General features: G+C 47.1%; 1 protein-coding gene across 3 annotated transcripts in view; it reads right to left on the reverse strand.

Moving 5' to 3' along the window:
* Positions 1–23983, reverse strand: part of LOC142564898 (uncharacterized) — a 65906-nt gene that overhangs the window by 22829 nt on the left and 19094 nt on the right. For all 3 annotated transcript variants that reach the window (XM_075676100.1, XM_075676098.1, XM_075676099.1), the window contains one exon: positions 3465–3544. In XM_075676100.1, coding sequence (XP_075532215.1) covers positions 3465–3544 — 80 coding nt within the window. The remainder of the gene's footprint in view (positions 1–3464; positions 3545–23983) is intronic.

Consider the following 23983-nt stretch of genomic DNA (forward strand, 5'->3'; position numbering starts at 1 on the left):
AACTGTCAGAACAAAAAATATTGGAGTAGTATCTTTTTATAATATAATAGCTATGTGACCGACTCGAAATGTTTTTAGTCAATAGGTAGGCACGCATATTGTAGCTTCTATGACTATGACAAGAATAGCCATTATTGAGACCAAAACAAATTCAAGTTGTCTATTATTAGAAGCGAATCGAATCAAATACAAAATATTTTTTCGAATAAGGAACATCCGTTGTCACAGTTACTATAAAACGATGTTCACATCCAAGTATTTTCTTGTGAGCAAGATTCTGTCCACACATAGCCGCTATGAAGCGTTATTTGTAAAAAGCACAAATGGAGCACTAGGAGCAAAAGCAGCTTCTTCGAATGTACGTGACTTTTCATATAGTGCGAATAAGGGCGAATGATCGCATTATAGCCTATAAAGTACGGCTTGCTAAATGACGCAGCCTGCTAACCTACAGAAGTTATGTTTAGTGTCATACTTTTCCGCCGCAATCACATTCATCGCACTTTTCCCAAATTTTATATTTATTTATGCACAGTTGGTGTTTGGAAATATTCCTGTATTGGAAAGATATTTGCATTTAGCAATAGTGACTATTGAACTCCGAAATCGCATTGAATAGAACACTATTCGATTGCTTATTCTAGAGTTTCGAATGTTCGCACACCTCTGTTTATGAAGGCTTCATGAACCAGAAAACTTTTTAAACGAGAAGTACATCCTAACACACCAACGCATATTTTTAATGAATACAGCAATGCTAAATAGCAGCCACATTGAAAAACAGCAATCAAAATGATCAAGGTGCATTTTGGATTCAGTCCTGCTAAGTATCTGATATTTAAGCAACCTCACCGCTTCACCTTTAAATGTACAATTATTTTTTTTTTGGCGGAAGTACTAATATGCATTTTATTTTGCTTGTCCTTGCATTTAAAATATCTTCTTCCAGGACTTCATCTTGTTTGCTCACACAATGGTACGTATTTTTATTCTCGCCCGCAACATTCTGTCTCCATCAGTTAATGAGTGCGCGCGCCTCCTACAGCGTTAGTGGAAGTGGTGGCTGTATTTATTTCCCTCTTGGTGCACAGCTGCAAAGAAAGAAAAACAACTAATGCCGTATTTACTGCACTGTATCGTGCATGGCGCTCTGCTGCTTTCGATTATGCCCTCCAGTGAATTTATTTTTCTTGTCTTTGTTACAGTCATTGGCCTTCTGTTCTCGCTGTGAAATGGTCGTCGGCCATTCGTACAAGCCTCCACTAGGAGCGATCGCTATAGAATCCTACAATGTTTTGTGTATGCGTGACAAATTTCTAGCAGAATAGGAAAAAATTCACCGACGATCCCGATACTCCCTGGTGCGTATTTTGGGCGCAGCTTTTTAGGTGTTTCAAATTCACGATATATTTTGGCAAAGAATTTGTTTCTGGATGGCAGCGTCCTCTTGGCGGCGGCGCTCAGCCTAAGCGTGCGCACCTCGTTTAGCAGCTTCGGCAAACGAAGCACTCCTACCGGTTGCGTCGCTCATTGTTTTAGAAGAACTGGGTGACACTATTTCGTATTATGATTATATCGTCTCGTGGTAGCGACAGTGAAGAATGACTTAATGTCGAAACATTGAGCTACAAATTTCACTCTATTAGACGAACTTTTTCCACGCAAAATAAGTCACACTCAAGCAGAATGATAGCGGCAAGCATAGCCGGCGATTGTCGGAAATCTTATCTGCGCTTAAATCGGGTCAGCTTTAAAAAAAAAGCTCGTCCCAAGTTGCAATGTAATCGCTGGTGCCCCTGCGGCTTACAGTAAGTCCTAAACGATTCGCAATGAGCATACAACAAATTACAACATTCCCAAGCCATGACAATCGAAACAAATGCGAACGATACCAAATGATGCAAACCGAAGAAGCACGAGCGAGAGAGCTGACGCGAGCAGACGATACTACAAAACGAGCGATTGAGCAGGTCCGCATGAAACCAGTTTCGCGCGCAGACGTCACTGAAGGGCGCCGCTGTCATTGGTCTCCGCCATTCGCGTCTCGCGTCATTCATCTCACGGTCCGCGTTCGCTCTTTCATCTTTCTCTGTGCTCGTTCGCTCGGTTACGCCACCGGCGCCAGCGCCGCCACCGCTTGCTGCAGAACCGAGTGCCTAAGAGCTCCGCTCTAAAATAAAAACAAACAATAAGAAACTGAAAATAAATACAACTGTAAGCGTTGTGGAAGTTTGACAATCATGTTTTAACGTAGTGTTTTAAGAAAACAGACACGACGACAAAGCATGCGAAACTCAACACAGTCAATATTTGTAATATACCACTTTCATAGATACAAAATTATTATTTTTGATAACAAACACTGCGAATGAAAACTCTAGAATCAATGGTACAAGTACGTAAATCCAGCCTGCAGTATATAATTTAGAGCCCTAGGGCTGTAATTGGCAGTGCTACTTCTTTGTTTATAATACTGTTAGCAGATTTCAGCTCTCTGTTTCTTGCAGGCTTTCGCTTTCTATACACATTTCTGTTCATAATGGCGACGCAAGACGAAGGGCTTTATATCCAGTATTAGGAATCAGATAGCAAATGACAAATGCGCGAGATTTCACGTAGATTTCTTGCCTAGGTATCTGCAATTTCATGTGTAAGAAAAAAAAAGACACGAGTGGCGCCAGCTATGTCCGGCAACATGCATTTCAGGAGCTTTGACTCGTTTTACGAAACAAACCACCAGGTGCCATCACGGTTTCAATACGCGCACGCAAGTTGTCTTTGCGAAAACACCTTATGTCGGTAGGGAAACGCCAAGTGTTTTGGACGCGCGTCCGGTGCACTTCATATTTATAGCTTCATGCATATAAATGAGGCATAAACAAGGCACGCAAAACAAAAAAAAAGATAGAAGTGTGGCTATGTTGCGCACTAGGAAGTCACATGTCAGGGTCTAGGAAAGGCGACAGAATAATTTCTATAGGCAATGTAAGGAATTGGGCAAAAATTCCTTTCTGAAGAAATGTGAAATACTGCGGAGCAATATTTAGAATTTGAAATAATAAGATGAGCAGTCTATACATGCTCCATGCGTACCGTTTTAGTTTGCTAAAGACAAGATTGGTGGTAAAACCAGCTTACGGTGTATCGTCATAGGGGTTCCTCGGAGTGAGCTATCCCTCAGTACGACAGCCTCGGTGTGAAGGACCACAGTAGAAGCCTAATAAATTATTCTAAAGGATGCTAAGGGTATGCTTCAATTCCCGAACGGAGAGTTCCCACTCCAATTTTGTTTTGGTGAACTGCACTAGAATTTGCATTTGCTCCTGCTAGCTTGCTTACAAAATAGCTTTCGTTATGCGCTCTCATATCTTCAAATCAAAGCTCACTTATCTAGTCATCGCACACGAGATACACTGAACGAGTCATATATTGACATGTAAAGTGCTCTGCGCACAATTACTTACTCTCGTCAACAGACGTGAAAGTTCTGACACCTCGGCGACGTGTCATAGAGGTTGGATAGTAATTAGCATTCATGCTAAGCCTGTAGAAAAAAGCATGTTATTACTTTATGAATTCGATAAATGTATACCCACGCATTAGACATGCTTGCTGACAACGCGGGAAAGGAACTACAAGAAAAACCATCGCACAGTGAATGTCGGCGGTAATGCGAGTAGGCTCGATGTTTTCGGGTTGAAATCCCTGCCTTGGCGGCAGAAGTTCGATGATGGCGAAGAACAAAAACAACCTTGTACGGGACAGTGCGTCTACCTAAAGAACCCCAGTTGGCCCAAATAATCTGGAGACACCACTATAGTGTGCCTTTTAATAATTTCGTGGTTTCGGTATGCAAACCACCAGAATATAATTTGAAGTAATGCGATGAGCATTTTACCAATGTAAAGACACACCGTATCGCTTACTTCCTATTTAATTCGAATCTGTCGCGGTCATTCTGATGCTTCCCTTAATTTGGCTACATGTGATATGCACTGTCTACGGTAGCGGCCCATTGTGCTATTCGCCACTCGTTTTCCAAGATCGCCTATGGGAATGTCGGCATGATGATGATGCAATGACGAATATGACGATTGAATGAAGTCGATGAAACGACAGCGCCAGTATGACGACGAGGGCGCGATGATAATGAGATGATGTCATTAGTATAACGGAAGACAGCATGAAGACAACGAGGTAATGACGAATGTATGATGACTGTGGCATAACTACGGTATCACGGTAATGGGATTATGGAGCTGGAATCGCGACGATGACCAGGCTACGACGGCATGACAATGGTATGACAACGGATGCATGAACACAATAGGCAGACGGCTCCGTAATGACGGCGATAACATGACAACGGTGTTTGAAAACGAATGAATAATGACAGCATGATTGCTCTAGAATGTAGATGGAAAGTCGTTGATGGAACGACGAAGGCGGAATGACGACGGCGACAATGAGTTGCCGCTTCTGAAGTGATGATGATGGCAAAACGACAGCATCACGAGGACGAGATAAGGACAATAGTGTGATGACGATAACGTGATGACGATGGTATAGCGAGAGTCGGCTGACGAATTTGAAATGACATGGTATGGCTACGACGGCACCAAAATGACGGTATGATAAATAGTACATGACTGCAGTATAAGGACGGTAGCGTTACAACAGTATAAAGACAGTAGAATGACTACACGTGTGTAAAGGCGACAGCTTGACGAGGACGGTATCACCAAGACTGTACGACGACGGGGGAATGACGACAACAGCGTCACCACGGGAGTCCAATGACAGACATCTAGTGACGACGATGCAACGGCAAAAACAGCGTCATGACTATGAGAAGATACCTTGTGGCCAAAGCTCCTGGGCAAGTTAGGCCACTGAGTTAGTGTAGAATGTGTGTCGACGACAGCTGGACTTGAGTGATATGACGCGGCTGGAATAAGGATAATGGAATGACCACAACAACATTCTTTGTCACCCAGGCTGATGGAGGACATCTAGCCTTTCTGCCACAAGGTCGGCAAAAAGGCTTGATAGTTGGATCGATAGATAGATAGATAGATAGATAGATAGATAGATAGATAGATAGATAGATAGATAGATAGATAGATAGATAGATAGATAGATAGATAGATAGATAGATAGATAGATAGATAGATAGAAAAGCCTAATACGCCTGAAGTAGGGACGAGTTCTAATCTCTGTAAAACACTGCAACTATTTTACAGCGCATTTCGTGCACCTCTATATATAATGCAAAAGTAGTAAGGGTCAGTATATTCACGGAAAATCGAGATTTTAAAAGGATGGTTATCAGATTTTCTGTCACAATCATCTCGTTCTTTTAAATTTAAGGCACATGCTGTAGGTGGAGAAGGCAAAAACAGCATTACTCATATCCCGTCTATCCAGAATGTTCCCAAAATATTGTTTATCACTGGTTTCTTATGTCAGTGCTGAAAATATGATACAAGTTTTAGTGGCAGTTCACGTAATAGTGCTATGAAAATTGACACAATTCTTTATGACAAAGCAGCATGAAAGGGCAGTGAATGTTCGTGAGCAATTCAAGGATCCGCTTTATAAAAATGGCTCTCATGCAAGGATTTCTTCCCTACACGTCTGACCTCAGTATGAAATCGGTTTGATTTAGGAATGCATATAATGTGACATGAATTTTTTAAATTCAGCTGCGGAATTTATACCATTTAACTCATACTTACAATTTCTTATGGAAACCAGGGGCGCTATAACGTAAAGCTATTCCTAACTGCTCCATTCCAATTCTGCAATCAGCCCCCTGCGATTGGTTAAAAACTTTTTTGGACCACCCCCCACTTCGACTGTGCGTCACGCGACGTCACGATACCTGCCATAGCTCCCCATCTCATATGACATGTACACACGGATTATGCATGATTGGGCGCAACGAAAGGAAAATAGTTATTTCTCATTCGACGCCTTTTCGCCATTAGCCCACGGCTATAGTCTCAAAGTTTTCAGGTTGCGCCCACTTCACCTGCTTGTCACGCGACGTCACATAACCACAAGGACACACCGCATCAAAGTGGCATATACGAGTTAGAGGTGCAATAATTTGCCGAATAAAACAAATTTTTTCCTCATAGAACTGGTTTCCCGGTTCCAAAACGAATAAAAGGTGGCTGCCGCCGATCGCTCAGGCAACGGCTACTCGCAGCTGCCGGAGAGAATACGTTTATTTGCCTATAATAAAACTTTATGCGTGGACGAATAACGCTTTCGAGCACTTCTGGATCCATTACGACCTCGCTCTGCCAACTGTTCGTTGCTGAGAATCTGTTTTAGTGGCATTGTTCACCTTCCGTTGCACTCCGCCGTGATTTTCGACCAGCCACAGAAAGCTAAGTAGGGGAAAGCGGACCAATCGCAGACGCCGGCACCATCCTCATCCTCGGGTTATCTATTTTCAGTGTTCAGCCCATCGAAACCCTATCCATTTCAGCCTGCTCCTCGCCTCCTGGCAGCCAATTACAAATAAAAAAAAACCACTCAATCTTGGCAATGTTATTCGTTCTGAAAGCAAAGAAAGGTGACCTCTGATAATCTAAGATGGCGTTTGATTGGGCTCCTTAGGCAACGTTGCGGTTAACCGCCCGACGCTTACGTCAGTGATTATGCAAATTCAACGACAGGAGATTGACATAAGAGATCATTGGATTAGTTTTGCGTTATAGGACCCATGATCGTAAACAATTCCGCTTACATTCCAAATGAGAATTCGTAAAACTGCTTGAAGTGTGAGAGCAGTTGGCACCTTCCTGACTCCTTCACTGCAAAGGACGTATAAAAGTACTCATCCCAATGTTCTATTCTATCAGTAGCTTATATAGATGGTGTGGAGACTACAGTTAGTGACCGGGAACCGGTAGGGCATAAAAAGTTAGGCCGGGAAAACAAATAATAAAGTATAATGTGTCTTGTCCCAGAAGTGCCATTCACGATTTTACACGGAATTTTAAAGGATTCTTTATGTACCTCGTGCGGAAGTGGTCAATACAACCAAGGCTGCATCCATAACAGGGGCTTTCGCATTTTTCGCATTTTTGGATTAAACATAAACGGGGCTGTCTCGTCAAGTATGTTGTGATTTCGCTACCCCCTAATGTGTTCAAGGCTGAAGTGCAGAGCTTGATGAACGTCAAGTACATATGACCGACAGCACGCCATAGTGGCGCCGAGGATAATCACACCGGTCTAGTTAGACCGGTCGTTTAAGCCTAAATTTTATGCAAATATCAGCGCTGTAATTGGGATTGTTGTGAATACAAAGACAAATCCTAGCCATGGTTTTTTGTCCTCGAGCACGTGGCACGTCGCGTGCCTCCGCTGCGAGTCAGCTGACTGGGGCTCATGGTATCCGTGTCATATTGAGCAAGGTAAGCGAAACAACTTAGTATTTACTTAAATGGTGTCACTTTATTGTCTCGATGGTATGTGGCAAAGTAATTCGCAGTGTCTTAAACCCGTAAATGTATGTCATTTTGTTATGGGAAATCATGACTGGGGGTTGTTATTATTATAGTAAAGGGACATCCACCTGCATAACTGCTGCTGAAATCTATAGAAAAATCATCCATCATCATCATCTATAGTCATCTATTTTGGGTCAGAGTATAAACGTTTTCATTGAGGTAATCTTGAACGTCCGATAGCCCGCGCAAAAGCACAGCGTTCCAACTTTCATTTTCCCTAATATGACAGGCGCAGGAGTTCGAGGATGCTGGATGACATCATATTTAACCATCTGCTGAAATTGTGACGAATAGCGTCTTGATCTTATTGCGACACCCAATAGGTATGTTGGCGCATGGTTGCTTTGGCAGTTTCCGATAAAATTCGGTGCTTGGAGATCGGCGCCAGGATAGCCTTGATCGTAGTAGTAAAACAATCTGCAAACGAATCCATTACGTTGATAATGCTTTCTGGTTGAGCTGGTGGTAGTCTTCGGTACGTACTCAGAGGGCCGCTGAATGCTGTGGCAGAAGGGTCTGATGACTATATATTAGCTAGCGTTGAGGGACCCGGGATATCGGCAAGTCTTCAGTGTATACAATTGAAGTTCGCTTTCTGAAATAACGATACTCCTCATTGAAGTGCGTAACCATTACTTGGGCCTGTGTGGTGATAAGCTGAACAACTCAAGCGGCACAGAATTGTCGGTGAAGATGAGATAAATTCAGTTCGACTACAGTGTTGGGGCCATCCTGTCTGCATTCACCCTGACAAAGAAGCCCATTCAAAGTGGCAGTGGGACAGAGTCGTCATTGACGAGTTGCACTGTGTTCCGGAAGTGGGTGCTGTATCCTTCAGGAGAACTAGGGTCATTGAATCGCACAAGCAATTCACGCTTCTGCGTATTCTCGAAGAAAGCCCACACTGGCCATGATTAGCTGGGAGCACGCAGTTAGTACGAGAAAATTCCGTGAACGAAGGCGTGCGGATTGGAATTTGTTCTTTTGCACATTTCAGTTGGCGTTGCCAGATGGCGAACAGCCATACGCAAGTGGGGTCATTGTCAAAGTGTATTGAGTTTTCAAAGTTCTGACGCAGGCGCGCTGCTCATGACTGAATAATCAGAAGCAGTAGAAACGAGGGCAAAACTAGAGTTGTCGTTGATAACGGTGATGTCGGCAGAAACAAATTTCCTACCACGAAAAAGAGTGAGAAAGCGGAGCGGTCGTCGTCGGTTCATCATGTCGAAGGAAGGTCTTATACAGCCTGATGTATAGACGACCGCACGCCAAGTTTCATCCTAGACGCCAGCGCTCGTTTCTCCCCTGGCGGAACGATTTCATCTCCAACGGGTGTAGGCTTCCGCCGCCGCTTCCCTTCACGGTCGCGCGCGCGTTCAGTTCGCGCTGCGCGCGAAACGTCTCGTGTTCGCGACGGCGCCTCTTCGGATGACCGGAAATTATTATTGTGTTGTTAACTGTCACGACAGCAATGTAAATACGAAAGGGTTCATTCCACCAGTGAAATTCTGCCGATTCACAAGAAAATGGTACGAAAAATGCAGACGACAGACATGGATTACTGCGGTGCGCCGAGCGAAGTAAACAATTGGCAAACGAAGCGACCTCGTTCATTGATCACTCCTGAGTGTATGACGGTTTTTATATGTAACCCACATGAATTTAATAATTACTCGGTACATAATCCTTTTATTCATATAAAAACTAAGTTGTTCGACGAGCGCTTGTCCTGTCTTCTTTCTCGTGTTTCGTTTGTGTGTGCGCTGCCCAAGAATGAAAACCACTTCTGTTGTATGCGCTAGCAGTGGCCGAAGCTCACGCGTCCCGAGAAATTGAATATGTGCACGATGCATTGAACATGACCGGAGTTCGTTCCCGCTTCACCACTGCACCGATCGATCGAGTTACTGGACGATACGCGCCCGCGTCTTGGTCGCGTCGGCATTGGTGAAGCAGGAATGATTACTAATACTTTCAACTTCCGTCTCTTGAGCACTGTTAAAAAATGGCCAAGCTGTCTACATTGCTGTCTATATTCCATATTGTAGGGGACGTACTAGTTAAAGTTGTGTGCGCATGTCGTACTTGTGCTATGCAGCGATATATTTTGTTTATTTCCGCACAGTGTCGATGGAAGTCCGTTGTCGCCATCAGAGGCAACACAGATCGAGGCGGCCACTCCAAGAGAGTGACTGCGCGCTGCTCTTCCAGCAGATCTTGCACAACACGAGCAGTGCGGATCGGCCACCTATCGCGTTAGAATATATAGTCGTCTTCCAGAAACGGGCCGTCAAGAATGTATGGAATCAGTACGTCATCTATGACTGCCCTGCAGCGATGAACTTACCTTCGAGGCGGATCAGTGGGCGTCGCACAACGCTTAGTAAAACATACTGGCTCATTTCACGCAGTAACGATGAGATCGGCGCCCTACAACTGACAGTAGAACGCTTCCCGACAAATGCGGCCAGCGCGCGTCGCCGTAGCAGACGACGCCGTTCAAGATCCCGCCCCTCGAGCACCTGCGCGAGCTGCTGCCGCCGCCTGACTCAAGCGCTCGCCGCATCGCGATGCAATGCGCTCCGAGTTTTCCCCTAAATGTGAAACAGACTGTACTACACCCTTCGAATGAAATGTCCACGCGCGCACACGTAGGCACACACCGCGCGCCGCACGAAACGTGCCCAAACACGCGCAGTGCAGGAGGCAATCAAGGCGGTGCGAACGAGAGGTGGGAGAGGGGTACCACCCGCTAATAGAATTTTGCTTCGCATGCGGCGCTCTCAACGCCGGCACAGCAGCGCCGCTCTCGGTGCCGTTCTTGTCCATAGTGTCTACCCCGCCGGAATGCACCGTGCCTTATTTCCCTTGCGCGAACTAGTGGAGCAGTTCCTGACGGAAGCCGGAGGCAACGCAGCCTCCGTTGACCGGGTGTGGTGTCACTCGACATTCTATGTATACGCTGGCTGGTCAGATACACTATGACTTCACGTTCCCTATCACCACAGAGCGGACAACGCGCGTCAGAGTTGAATCTGCGGAGACCTGCTTGGCTACACGGGCACTCGCGGTACACGTGACATGTTTCGCCGCAGTAGTAGCACCGCGGACTGTTATCAGATGGGCGCCAAAAATTGCATTGCGAGCTATCTGCCTTGATCCGGATGGCATAAGCGAAGATATTTCCAGGAACCACTGAATGACCTGATGCACATTTGATATTCTATAACCCATAGCCGACGCCAAGCACGCAGTACCACGGCAGAAGTTATGACGGGTACCTCACATGTTGTTGGCGCGAGCGGTTGTACTGCTTGCTGCCTTTTCGCGGTGGCTGGGATCCTACTCCTAGGAGGTGTCGCAGTTCGCAGAACGGTACGTATGAAATCTATGAGAGCTTGATTCTCACTCTCAGATAAGATTTAGCATGCATTGGCCATGAAGGCGTGGTTTTCATAGTGGGATCACCGCTGAAAAGTGTTTTACGTCGTGGTCGATTCGCTCATGAATTCGGCCCCAGTTGTTGTGTAATCGCGTACGAGTCCGGCAAAAAGTTCTTTCTTCACTCCTCGCATCAAAAGCCGCACTTTGTTCTCCTCTGTCGTTACCGGGTCTGCTCTTCTTTAACCACTGGTTTATGCAAGGGATGGCTTGTTCAGTTATATTCCTCCTTTTGGCGCAGCCGTACCTGTCACGTACTTCAGGCGAAATCTTTGCCAGGTGGCAAAAGGAGCCCTCACTATTCTCCTACTAAGTGAGTTCAAAGTCTCCCAAGGTGAAGAAGGGGTTTCGCAGCTTCCCAATATCATCGAAATCACTTAAACTGCAAATCCGAGTGATATGGTTCACTCCATTTCCAACAGCCTCAAAAATATCACATTGTTAAGACCTAGGTGGCCTCAGCACATGAACATCCTGTGTGAAAGAAGTAGATCGGATTTGTTGTCTTGGGCCACCTGACTTGTAGTTCTAGTTTGTCCAGCCTAGGCGTCAAGGGACTCACTTATAGTGGTAGTAAGCGCATACGGCGGCTGTTTATAGCTTTGGGGGCAGTAGCCATTTCCAAGGTACTTGGAGTCATGGTGGAAGCTTGTGAGCAAAAGCGCTAGAAGCCAGTATATTAACCACTTATGTTGTGGGTTAAATATTGGAGTAAAGCGTTTCGACCAGAAATAGCCCAGAGAATTTCTGTTCCTCTTTCCCCAATGTGCATAGATATCTGTGTGCAAGGATAACACGATGGCATGGGGCAATACATGGCCAAACAGTTCAAGCGGTCAACTCAATTATCTTGGTTGATTTCACAATGCTGGTACGTTAGCCACCATAACTTTTATTCTTCTTTTGTCTCCTGCAATGTCGGTTACTCTTTCAGGCCCTTTTTTCTTCTGCTCAAGGGCAGAGTATTAGCTTAAAGTGTTTAAGATCCACTCGATCTTTCTGCGACGAGAGCATGGGCCGGCTGACGGCGCATATGCCGACTTCTCTCGATGCCAGCGTGCACAACATGAAAGATCAATGTTTGAGCGTATGACCATCGCATACCGTGCTAGAGCGTTGAATTTAACATTTCAAGCAAGGAGATAGCGTTTTCGAGCGTTATAATTGTCGCCAACGCATCACCAGTGTTAATAATAACCGGCTGAATCATCATCAACTGGGCGCATTGATAAGGTATATCATATGGAACGGTCATAAAGACCAGTACGGAGGAAGGAAGCGTAAATGTCGTCGTTTTGTGTTTTTTTCGCCTGTCGTGGTCGTCATTAACGGTCAGGACGATAGGCAGTGAACACCAACTAGGCCAAACTCAAGTTCTTCGAGAGTTGATAAGATGTCAAAATGAAAAAAGAAAAGCTTGGCAAACGAGAAAAATAAAGGGAAAAAATACAGGTAACATAGCAGCAAGTAGTCGTTTCCAACGCAAACTCTTTATCTGAAAGTAAAACTGATACCTTGCTAACACATGCTGCTTCTTTTCTCGAGAGGTGAAATAACTGGATTATTTCGCACGATATGTGATTAACATGCGAAACCACGATGGTTCTGTTATTAAAATCGGTACCACAGCCACATGCACTGAATTGTGCAGCCGAATGAGAGCGAGCGAATTCTGATATGAATACATATGTTCCCTGAAGCGCAGGTAATTACAACGATCACTTCGGCCGGCATAAATCTTGCCACAAGTCAAGGGGTTGGAGTACACGATTGGTGCATATATCACACAAAGTTAGCGCGTTTTTTCGCCCCACAGTCTTGCCTTGGCCCTTCATTGACTCTGTATAGATCTTTTGCACTTGGGCACATATGCCTAAAAGTGCGTTAGGTGTCGAAAAATTACCTGCGATGCGCGACATTTTTGAGCCCTTGCAAAAGTTTACTAGTATGTTCAAACACGTATGGTATTATCTCTAGTTTCGTGATCTTTCGATGGGCTACTGCTTTGCCTAGGGCTATTTTGTACCGTGACCATTTTAAACACGTACTGCGTAAAATGTTTACAGAATAAGACACGGGAACAAGTGCACGTGTACGGACGATACCTACCACGCATCACTAAGAAACGACAAAAATGACAAGGCTATGGCTTTTTTGCAAACATGTAATCCTTCGACAAATATTTCAAGCAGCAAGTTCTTCATTCTTAAATATTATCACCAGCTAACATGACAACACCTCTAAAGAGGTGTGATACCTAACCGCTACTAACATCGATTCATAACACTTTCAAAATAATAACGGCGTCATGTTTGTAATCAGTGTCATAAAACGCGATCCTGAAAAAAGAATGTGAGTGGGGGGGGGGGGGGGGGGCGTGAGTGTGTACGTGCACGCGTGTCTGTACACGTGTGTGTGTGTGTGTGTGTGTGTGTGTGTGTGTGTGTGTGTGTGTGTGTGTGTAAATACGTATTGCATGTGCGTTACTACATGGCATACTATGTTGAAGTACGCTTACAATGCGATCCCTCAGAAAAATATCAGCGCGTGGAAAAACAAAAACTATAGAAAATTTAAATAAAATTCAGTGTTGAGGTTTTAGGTGCCAAAACCACGACCTGATATGGTGCACGTCATAGTGGGGGATTCCGGTTTAGTTTTGATCCCATGGGTGGTCCAATATATGCACATCGGTGCATTTGCATATTGCTTTTGCATTTCGAATTTCATTCTGCAACGTCGTGCTTAGCAGCGCAACACCAAAGCCACTAAGCAACTACGGCAGGTCAAAACGCCCACCTTAGCACATGAAAACAGCAGAAAAGACAAGGACTAGCGCTTACTCTCAACTGAAGATTTTATCAAAACTGGGTGAAATATTGTACCTCCAAATCCGGCGTAGAAGAAGAGGGGTCACGTGCAGGTAGCGCGAGAATAGAACACGCTAGCGCGCTCTACCTGAGCGGCCACCGTGTCGGCCGCTCTGGTCGAGTGCCAGGCCTTGCCATGCCAGCGTCAGCGCACCAACTCTACGGAGGCCAGTGACGTGACCTAACACGGTCCACCAGACGTCCCGCATTTGTAGGGTGTCTCGGAATTCTACATCGACATGTCGGACATCTGGTTCATTCAGCTGGACAGCCGGAGAAGGAAACAACCATTTCCTTCTAGACAGCCATTTCCATCGCAACCGTTCCAGGCTCCGACTGTGCCTCAGCTTCCGGCTGTCATTCCCAGGCCCCGACGTCTACGTCGGCTTGTGGGCAGCCATTCTTGCTCACTACGTCACCTCGAACGCTCACTCACACTAGTTATTGTCGTTTGGACCGCCGCGTCACTCCGCGTCTTGTCGGCCCACATCGTTTGCGTCCACCCTTGTCGATCGTCAGAATGAGGCGATCCCAACATGAAACTTCTAGCCTGTCCGTGAGCCTCCTTCCCAGCTCAAAGGCAGCAGCGCGACCATTCTAAGGAATTCACTGCGCCAAACGCGACCGCTCTCATGTGCTCTATGGCCCGCCGCTCACCTTCGATGTACGTTGCCGCTAGCTGTGCGCTTTCCCTTCGGAGGCACCGAACTTGTCACGGATTCAGAGGCTCTCCCAGCGGCTCCACTAGGAGCAATTTTCGCACTCACAGGTACAGCGACGCCAGAAGCATAACCTCCGAGATACCTCCAGCGACAGCCGCAACCCTGATGCTATCGGCATTCGAGTATTCACCGAAAGCAGTAGCAGGCGATCCTTGCGATGTTCTATGCTCATACCTTGCGGGATGCATGACCTACCAAATTTCTACAGGAGCAGCTCCGCCATCTGGTTTCTTTAGCTCAAGCGCCACTTCAGCGTCTACATCGTGAGTGTGCAACACCTGCGCTATTTCCACACTTGTCCCGAAACGCCATACGGTTTACTTTAGGAGCTCCTGCGTCTACAGGCCCGAGCACTTAGTAAAACCTGCGGCAGGTGACGATTTCGCACAACGGCATCACAGTGGCCTACGCTGCCGGTGCTGCCTGGTAAATTTTTGAGGGGCTGCGTGAACCCGACACTACAAAAGACGATACCATGCACACTTTATCTGGAGTTTACCACTGGACTTTACCATTGCATATTATTTCGATCGCACTTAGCACTAGGCGTTAGCAGACGCGACTATCGCCTCCAAAGCCGGCGAAGAAGAAGAGGGCTCGTGTGTAGGATGCCGGGAGATGCCGACACCGCGGCAGCTCCAGGGATCCTGCTACACCATGCTTGACCGGCCTAGATAAACCGTGGCTACTGCGGCAATCACTTCGCGCCACCTCCCACACACAAGCTATTATAGATAAAAAGAATTCTCATAAGCATAACCAGATTGTTCATAAGATAACCCAGCTCGTTCGAGTGGCTGAGGAATTCTATAGAGATTTATACAGTACCAGTTGCTCCCACAACAATAATGGAGAAGAGAATAGCGTAGTGGAATGTGAAATCTCACAAACAACGCCGGAAGAAGTAAAGAAAGCCGTGGGAACTATGCAAAGGGGGAAGGCAGGTGGGGAGGATCAGGTAACAGCAGATTTGTTGAAGGATGGCGGGCAGATTGTTCTAGAAAAACTGGCCACCCTGTATACGCAATGCCTCATGACTTCGAGCGTACAGGAATCTTGGAAGAACGCTAAGATAATTCTAATTCAAAAGAAAGGGGACGCCAAAGACTTGAAAAATTATAGAGCGATCAGCTTACTGTCCGTTGCCTACAAAGCATTTGCTAAGGTAATTGTAAATAGAATCAGGAACACCTTAGACTTCTGTCAACCAAAGGACCAGGTAGGATTCTTTGAAGGCTACTCAACAATAGACCATATTCACACTATCAACCTGGTGATAGAGAAATGTGCGGAATATAACCAACCCTTATATATAGCTTTCATTGATTACGAGAAAGCGTTTGATTCAGACGAAACCTGAGCAGTCGTGGAGGAATTACGGAATCAGGGTGTAGACGAACCATGTATAAATATACTGAAAGATATCTATAGCGGCTACACAGCCACCGTAGTCTTCCATAAAGAAACCAAAAAAAATCCCAATAAAGAAAGGCGTCAGGCCGGGAGATACGATCTCTCCAATGCTATTCACAGCGTGTTTACAGGAGGTATTCAGAGACCTGCATTGAGATGAATTGGGTATAAGAGTTAATGGAGAATACCTTAGTAACTTGCGATTCGCTGTTGATATTGCCTGGCTTAGTAACTCAGGGGACCAATTGCAATGCATGCTCACTGACCTGGAGAGGCAAAGCAGAAGGGTGTGTCTAAAAATTAATCTGCAGAAAACTAAAGGAATGTTTAACAGTCTCGAACAGCAGTTTACGATTGGTAGCGAGGAACTGGAAGTGGTAAGGGAATACATCTACTTAGGAAAGGTAGTGACAGCGGATCCTGATCATCCTGATCAAATAATCAGAAGAATAAGAATGGGGAGGGGTTTGTTTGGCAGGCATTCTCAGATGATGAACAGCAGGTTTCCATTATTCCTCAAGAGAAAAGTGTATAACAGCTGTGTGTCTTTCCAGTAGTCACGCACGGGGCAGAAACCTGGAGGCTTGCGAAAAGGGTTCTGCTTAAATTGAGGACGACGCAACGAGCTATGGAAAGAAGAATGATAGGTGTAACGTTAAGGGATAAGAAAAGAGCTGATTGGGTGAGGGGGGAAACGCGAGTTAATGACATCTTAATTAAAATCAAGAGAAAGAAATGGGCATGGGCAGGACATGTAATGAAAAGCGAAGACAACAGAAGGTCATTAAGGGTTACGGACTTGATTCCAAGGGAAGGGAAGCGTAGTAGGGGGCGGCAGAAAGTTAGGTGGACGGATGAGATTAAGAAGTTTGCAGGGACAACATGGCCACAATTAGCACACGACCGGGGTAGTTGGAGAAGTATGGGAGAGGCCTTTGCATTGCAGTGGGCGTAACCAGGCTGATGATGATGATGTTGTGGAAGCACAACCATGATTCTCGTCTATGCGAGTGTGAATGAACTCATGACGCATGATTCCTGAGCCACATGATAATTTTATACCCGACAGGCATCGGAAACACTGATTGGGCCCGCATTTCCAGGGTAGGTGCGGCGGCCCTGGTGGTTGCTTCTTCGCGCAAGAAAGCATCCTTATGATAATGTACGGGTACCTTAGATTTTTCGAACATATGCAGGCAGTTCAATTTTGGATAGTGACCATACGTGTAAAGAAAGCTCCTGGTAGCAGTAAATGCAGAAGTTAGGAATACCACAGTACCTTCCTTGCCTTACCGAACGCGGCAAATGCAATTCGCTTCGCCCGAATGGCTTAAGGTCAGTCCAAAAATACTACTTCTTTATTGCTGAGAGGAATAGGCGCGTTAAATATTGCATATCGCCCACTTTTGCATATGTGGAGCGCTTCTAAAATTTCGCACGTAGTTTGATCAAAGTGACTGCGTAAGATATCCGTTTCACTAAACAACAGTTGGCAAGTACAGTCCTTCTATTGAAAGTCCACTTGTAGTTCCGATGTCTGTGCGAAACGCTGGACATCGGGTGGTTTAGCTGAAGGTACTCGCGGAGCTATTCACACAAAATTCAAAGAAAAACAAGTGGTATGAGCCCGTAATGAGGGTTCCATCTCGGCTCCTGGTCTCTTGAATGATTTTGGCAAGATTTTCGCCTCTAATCTCCATCATGTTGTGACCAACGCACGTCTAAGGGGAAGAGGATCACATCGATATCGGATTTTCTCCGGTGGGTGGCCTCTTCCATTTTATGAAAGTTTTTGTGCTCGGACTACGTCGCCGCCTTTCTCGCCCTAACGACAAGCCTAGCCCGGCGTAGCGCCCATTGGCGTCGCCAAGTGTAGCTGGAGCAAGAATTCTGAGATCTCAGTAACTATGCAGACGACGGTGGAAGGGCAGGATCTTCCTCCTGAAGAATTTTCAGCAGAATTTGGATGGCAGTCGGCAGTTTCGAAGCGTATGTCTGCCAAGGCGGACTCTGCCAACCGGCCTAGCGGCGACATATGGGGGAATAGGCGTAACGCCGGCGCCTCATTCAGAACTCAGGAAAATGGAGATAAGCTGAAGAGCAAAATCATCAGGGCGTCACGGATGCCTCCCATGCCCAAGGAACATGCCAAAATTATTATACGGCCCCGCGGAGGGCTGAATATTGCCAAGACAGGACCGACCGTGATCGGCAAGGCGATCGTGGAAGCGGCGGGTCTCACCCCTACGCAGATAAGCTCGGACATCATTTGTCCTAACATACTACAAAACATTCTGGTGGCCAGCACGCCCAACCGAGACAACGCTTCAAAATACACAAGAATCAGGGCAATTCATGTGGCTGGAAGAATGTTTGAAGTCAGTGCATACGAGGCCGCCCCCCACACCACGTGTAAAGGGGTAATCAGACACATCGACCTCAACGACAGTCCATCGGACCTGGAACGTAACATCATCAATGAGAGAAACGCGCTGGCCTTGGCGGTCAAGAGAATTTAGAACACAGGCACAATCATCATTGCTTTCGACGGACTCAAGGTTCCGAACTTCGTACGCTATGGCCCAGTCCTTGTGAAATGCTTTCTTTATCGCAAACAAGTTGACATCTGCTACGCGTGCGGCAAACTCGGCCATCGTGCCGACGTTTGCCCGACTCCCGAAGAGTCCACCTGCAGAGGATGTGGGGCAGTCAACGCGGACGATCAACACCAGTGCACGCCAAAGTGTGGGTTGTGCGGAGGCCCACACCCTACGGCGGACAAAACGTGCAAGGAGAGATTCCAGATCCCATACATCGTCAGAAGGAGGCGATGGGAGAGTGCGACGGTGGAAGCTTCAACAAGTGGGGCTTCGTCAACACCAAATAGCAGCGACATCAAGAATCACTTCGAGCAACTTCCACCGCAAGAGCCTAGGGGGCGCTCCCGATCCAGGGGACGCTCTGGCTCCAGAGGGAGCCCACGGAGTCGCTCTCGATCCAGAGGGCGCTCTTGTTCCAGAACCAGGACCAGATCACGCTCCAGGGGTCGTTCCGGATCCTGGCGCCGAGGCAGTCAAGTCCGGTTCAGGTCCTGCTCGAGGTCCTGCTCCAGGGATCGCCGACCCGAGTGCTACCCAACCTGGGCCGACCGAGTTCGAGGAACGCCGGAAAAGGTAACGCGGGGCTCACCGCCAGAGCATGATAGAGGTAACAACAGACTAGCACAACTTGAGCGCGAAAACGAGATGATGAAGAACACCATAGCTCGATTGATGACAGAAATTGCCGAAATTAAGAGGGGTAGTCAACCCGTCATGGCTGACAAGCAGCCAGCCACTCCCCAGCCAATGGAAGTCCCCATGGTTAAGAAGAGCGATTCGTATAAGCAACCGGCAGCTCCTCAGCCAATGGAAGTCCCCATGGTTGAGCTGATCGATACAGAGAGGCCCGCTAAGAAAAGGGCAATCGCTAACGAGCAAGAAAGAGCACCAGGCAGGGCCAAATCGGAGATTCGCGAGTTGCTCTCCGCTCTAAGTGACAGCATAAAGCAGATAAATGAAAAGTTCTCGCTCTTCCACAGCAACATGGCGTCCATGGAGGAGCGCACTAATCAGCGGATCAGCAAAATTGAATCCTTCTTAGAAAACGTTGTAACACCTGTGCTGGTACCTAAAGCTCCTACACTCCCAGCAACAGCATCGACTAGTAACAGCTCGGGGGCGATCGGCCCTCCAAAGGTTAGCACAGCACCTCAAGAGCAATACGATGGCCACTCAAACTAGCTCATTCAGAATGTGGCAATGGAATTGCAGGGGTTTCCTTCCCAAGAGGGCTCCCCTGCAACAATATATTCGCTCACACGCAGAGAAGCCAAATGTTATCGTTTTACAAGAAACATTAACATCTAACGTCACGCTGTCTGGCTACAAGCCCGTAGCAAAACATGAAGAAGGACGGGGTATCGCCGTACTGATTAGCAACAAGCTGACCCACATCACTCACGACCTTAATATGACCGCTAGTACAGTCGAATACATGATGATAGAAATAATTCCTAGCCCAACTAACCGCGAAAGTATATTCATCCTGAATGTCTACAGTAGTCCCAAAGCTCCACGACAACGCTTCAAAGCCCTAATCACCAAGCCACGCAACTAGCACGCGACTCCCCTTTGATCATAGCTGGTGATTTCAACGCGCCGTACCACACCTGGGGCTACCCATATAACACTAACAAGGGGGAGGAACTCTGGCGTGAGGCCATAAACCTAAACTTGATGCTAGTCACGGACCCAGCGTTCCCCACCAGATGTGGAACATCGTCGAGCCGTGACACGACACCGGGTCTCACCTTTGTCAGGAGCAATGCAGCCGTCAAGTGGACGAACCTCGGGGTAGACTTTGGTAGCGACCATTACATCTTGGCCACGCACCTCCAAGTCGAGCAGAAGAGACAGCGTATGTTCCAGTACACAGATTGGGACAAATTTCGCAAAATTAGGGAAGAGCGAACGGAGTGTGTGGAGAAGCCTAGCCTCGAACAATGGGTTGTAAAGGTTAAACAAGACATCAAAGCTACTACCAAAGAGGTTTGTACCGATCTTCCAGTGGAAAAGATGGACAGCCGTCTGGCTCACCTGTTGGAGGCGAAGCAGTCGCTCCTCGCCAGGTGGAAAGGACAACGGCTCAACCGTAGGCTAAGAAAAAGGATATCGGAAATCAATAGAACTATAGAGGAACACTGCAGAGCCCTTTCTAAGCAACAATGGGATGAGGTGTGTAACTCGATCGACGGGCAGATGCGCAACGGGGGCACCTGGAACCTCCTAAAGCATCTCCTCGACGAGACAAACACTAAAACCAACCAACGCAACACACTGGCGCGCACCCTACACACAGCAAAGCGAAAATATTCGAACAATGAAATTTTATCCAAACTAGTGAAGAAGTACCTATCAGTCGCATCGGGCCCTACACCACCTTCCCCTGACTACGAAGGCTCCGACAACCCTGAGCTCGACGCAGAATTCGGGATTGAGGAGATCAGGCAGGCGCTCCATGCCCTCAACGGCAGATCGGCTCCGGGTCCGGACAAGATCACAAACAAAGCTCTACGGAACCTGGACGAAAAGTCCATCGAATACCTAACGGACATCATTAACCAAACATGGAGCAGCGGTAAAGTCCCGGAAATGTGGAAATCGGCCAACACCATTCTTATCCTCAAGCCAGGCAAGCCGCCCAGCCTCGATAACCTCCGCCCAATTTCGCTCACATCGTGCGTAGGGAAGGTTGCTGAGCACGCAATCCTAAACAGGCTTTCACGCTACCTGGAGGACCACGACATTTACCCGCACAACATGATCGGCTTCAGGGTCGGACTGTCGACGCAGGACGCGATGACGCTCATCAAGCATCACATTATTGACTGTACTACGCGGGACACGAGAGCCATACTAGGTCTAGATCTGGAAAAGGCCTTCGATAACGTTCTTCACTCGTTCGTTTTGAACACAATCTCGAGTCTTAACCTGGGGAAGCACTTTCATTCCTACACGAGATCTTTCCTGTCAAACAGAGAAGCCACCCTTAAGATCGGGGACCTGACTTCAGACATGATCAAGCTGGGGTCTAAGGGGACGCCACAAGGGGCAGTCATATCCCCAACTCTCTTTAACCTCGTCATGATTGGGCTATCCAGGACACTCTCTGCTATCGACGGTATCAGTCATACCATATACGCAGACGATGTTACCATCTGGTGTACGGGAGGTAGCTACGGACAGGTAGAGACGGCCCTGCAAGAGGCGATTGATGCTACCCAGAGATACCTTGAGTCCACGGGCCTTCGGTGCTCACCGCACAAGTCGGAACTGCTACTTTATCGACCCAAGCGAAGAGGCCCGAAACCAAAGGGGTGGAAACCACTCGCCGATTGCGACATAAACCTGCGCACAAACGACGGAGGATGTATTCCGAGGGTGGATGCTATCCGGATTCTCGGCATGATGGTAGAGTCGAATGGTTCAAACAACCAGACAGTGCTGCGACTCACTAAGAAGACGGACAATGCCATCAGACTAATCAGAAGAGTGGCCAACCGGCAGCAAGGCCTCGGAGAAGATAACCTCGTGAGATTGGTACATGCGTTCGTAATGTGTCATTTCACTTACGTCGCGGCTATGCACAACTGGCAAAGATCGGAGCGGGATAAGCTCAACGCATTAATCAGAAAAGGAATAAAGAGAGCTCTTGGCCTCCCCATATACACTCACACGGAACGCTTACTTCAACTTGGCATGCATAACACGCTAGAGGAAATAGCGGAAGCACAGGAGAGGGCCCAGTTCGTCAGGCTATCTACCACACAAGCTGGAAGACACATCTTACAGGAGCTGGGCGTTTCCCCCACACTAATCAAAACAAAATTCTGTAGCATCCCTCGAGAGCAGCGGGACCGCATCATTGTCGCCCCGATCCCACGAAACGTCCATCCAGAGCACAACGTGGGAAGACGTCGGGCGCGCGCGAAGGCTCTCCTGGAAAAGGCTCGTGAACGGGCTTCGGAGAACAGTTTCGTAGACGCAGCGCGCTACGTCGACGGACAGGCCTTCGCTGTAGTTAGCGTAGATCATGAAAGGCAAATAACAAACGCAATCTCGATTCGGACGACGTCCTCTGAGATCGCAGAGCAGGCTGCAATAGCGATGGCCTTATTGGACGACAAGAGGACATCAATCTACAGTGACTCCATATCAGCTGTTAGGGCGTTTGCCAAAGGAACCATATCCGAGCTGGCCCTAAGGATACTAGGAAGCAAGGAGATCAAGCCACACACATCGATATGGTTTCCAGCCCACATGGGACAGATCGAGGGTGCCCCGCCCAACCTCAACGAGTCGGCACACGGAGCTGCGCGAGGGATCATCAACCGCGTAGCTACCGGGCAGCGTGACGCTGGGGCTACTGACAATCGGGACTCTCCTCCCTCCTACACGGAAATTACTAAGCACTTTTATTTGGCTCGGAGGATCTACCCCCTCCCACATTGCAAACTCAATAGACCTCAAGCTTTGACACTAAGGCTTCTACAGACGGGGGCTTACCCAAACCCCCTATTTCTTCACAAGGTGTACCCCGAAATTCAGACAACAAATGCATGTGCACTATGCAATGATTTAGCGAATTTACCTCACATGCTCTGGCGAGCCCGCTGCGCACTAGTGCGCGCCCTAAAGGACCCTAATAAAGTTTTTCATCCATCCATCCATCCATGAGCCCGTAATCACTGAGAGTAGAGATCGAAGCAATCCGCCTAATGGTCAGTCATTGCAATGACACTTGATCATTTGATTTCATAACCAACAGGCATCAGAGACGCTGGTTGTGCCCGCATGTTCAGGGTAGGTGCGGCGGCCCGGGGGGTTGCTTCTTCGCGCAAGAAAGCACTCTTATGATCATGGATGGGTACCTTTGATTTTTGGAACATATGCAGGCAGTTCAATTTTGGATAGTGACCATACATGTAAAGAAAGCTCTTGGTAGCAATTAATCCAGAAGCTACAAGTAACACAGTACCTTTACATAAAAATTGCACTTACATAGAGCTTACCCTACATCGATTAAAGCGCGTTAAAGGCTGAGCATGTCGTGCATACCCTTGCAGTGCTTCTCACTGTTAGGAAGCTTAGTAATTCGTTAACTGGCTTTGAACAATATTTATAGCACGCTGCACCAGATATTCAGAGCTGTTCAGAGAAGAGTACGTACTTGAAGACATGCGATTATGGAGGCATTGAATTATTGAGCAGGTTACTGAGTGTAAGCCTAAACATCATGCTAGCAGTACGTAATGCAGCAAGCAGGTAAAGTAGGTGCTGGCACTGCAGAGCGCCCAGTACCAGTACTTGAAAAGTGATGAACATATTAGAGCAGGCTATGGCTTGCAATACTGAGAACTTTTCAGTTATGACAGTGGTGGCCTTCTTCCAGACACGCGTGCATAGCA

Source organism: Dermacentor variabilis, chromosome 11, assembly GCF_050947875.1.
Source record: "Dermacentor variabilis isolate Ectoservices chromosome 11, ASM5094787v1, whole genome shotgun sequence".
NCBI classification, from domain to species: domain Eukaryota; kingdom Metazoa; phylum Arthropoda; class Arachnida; order Ixodida; family Ixodidae; genus Dermacentor; species Dermacentor variabilis.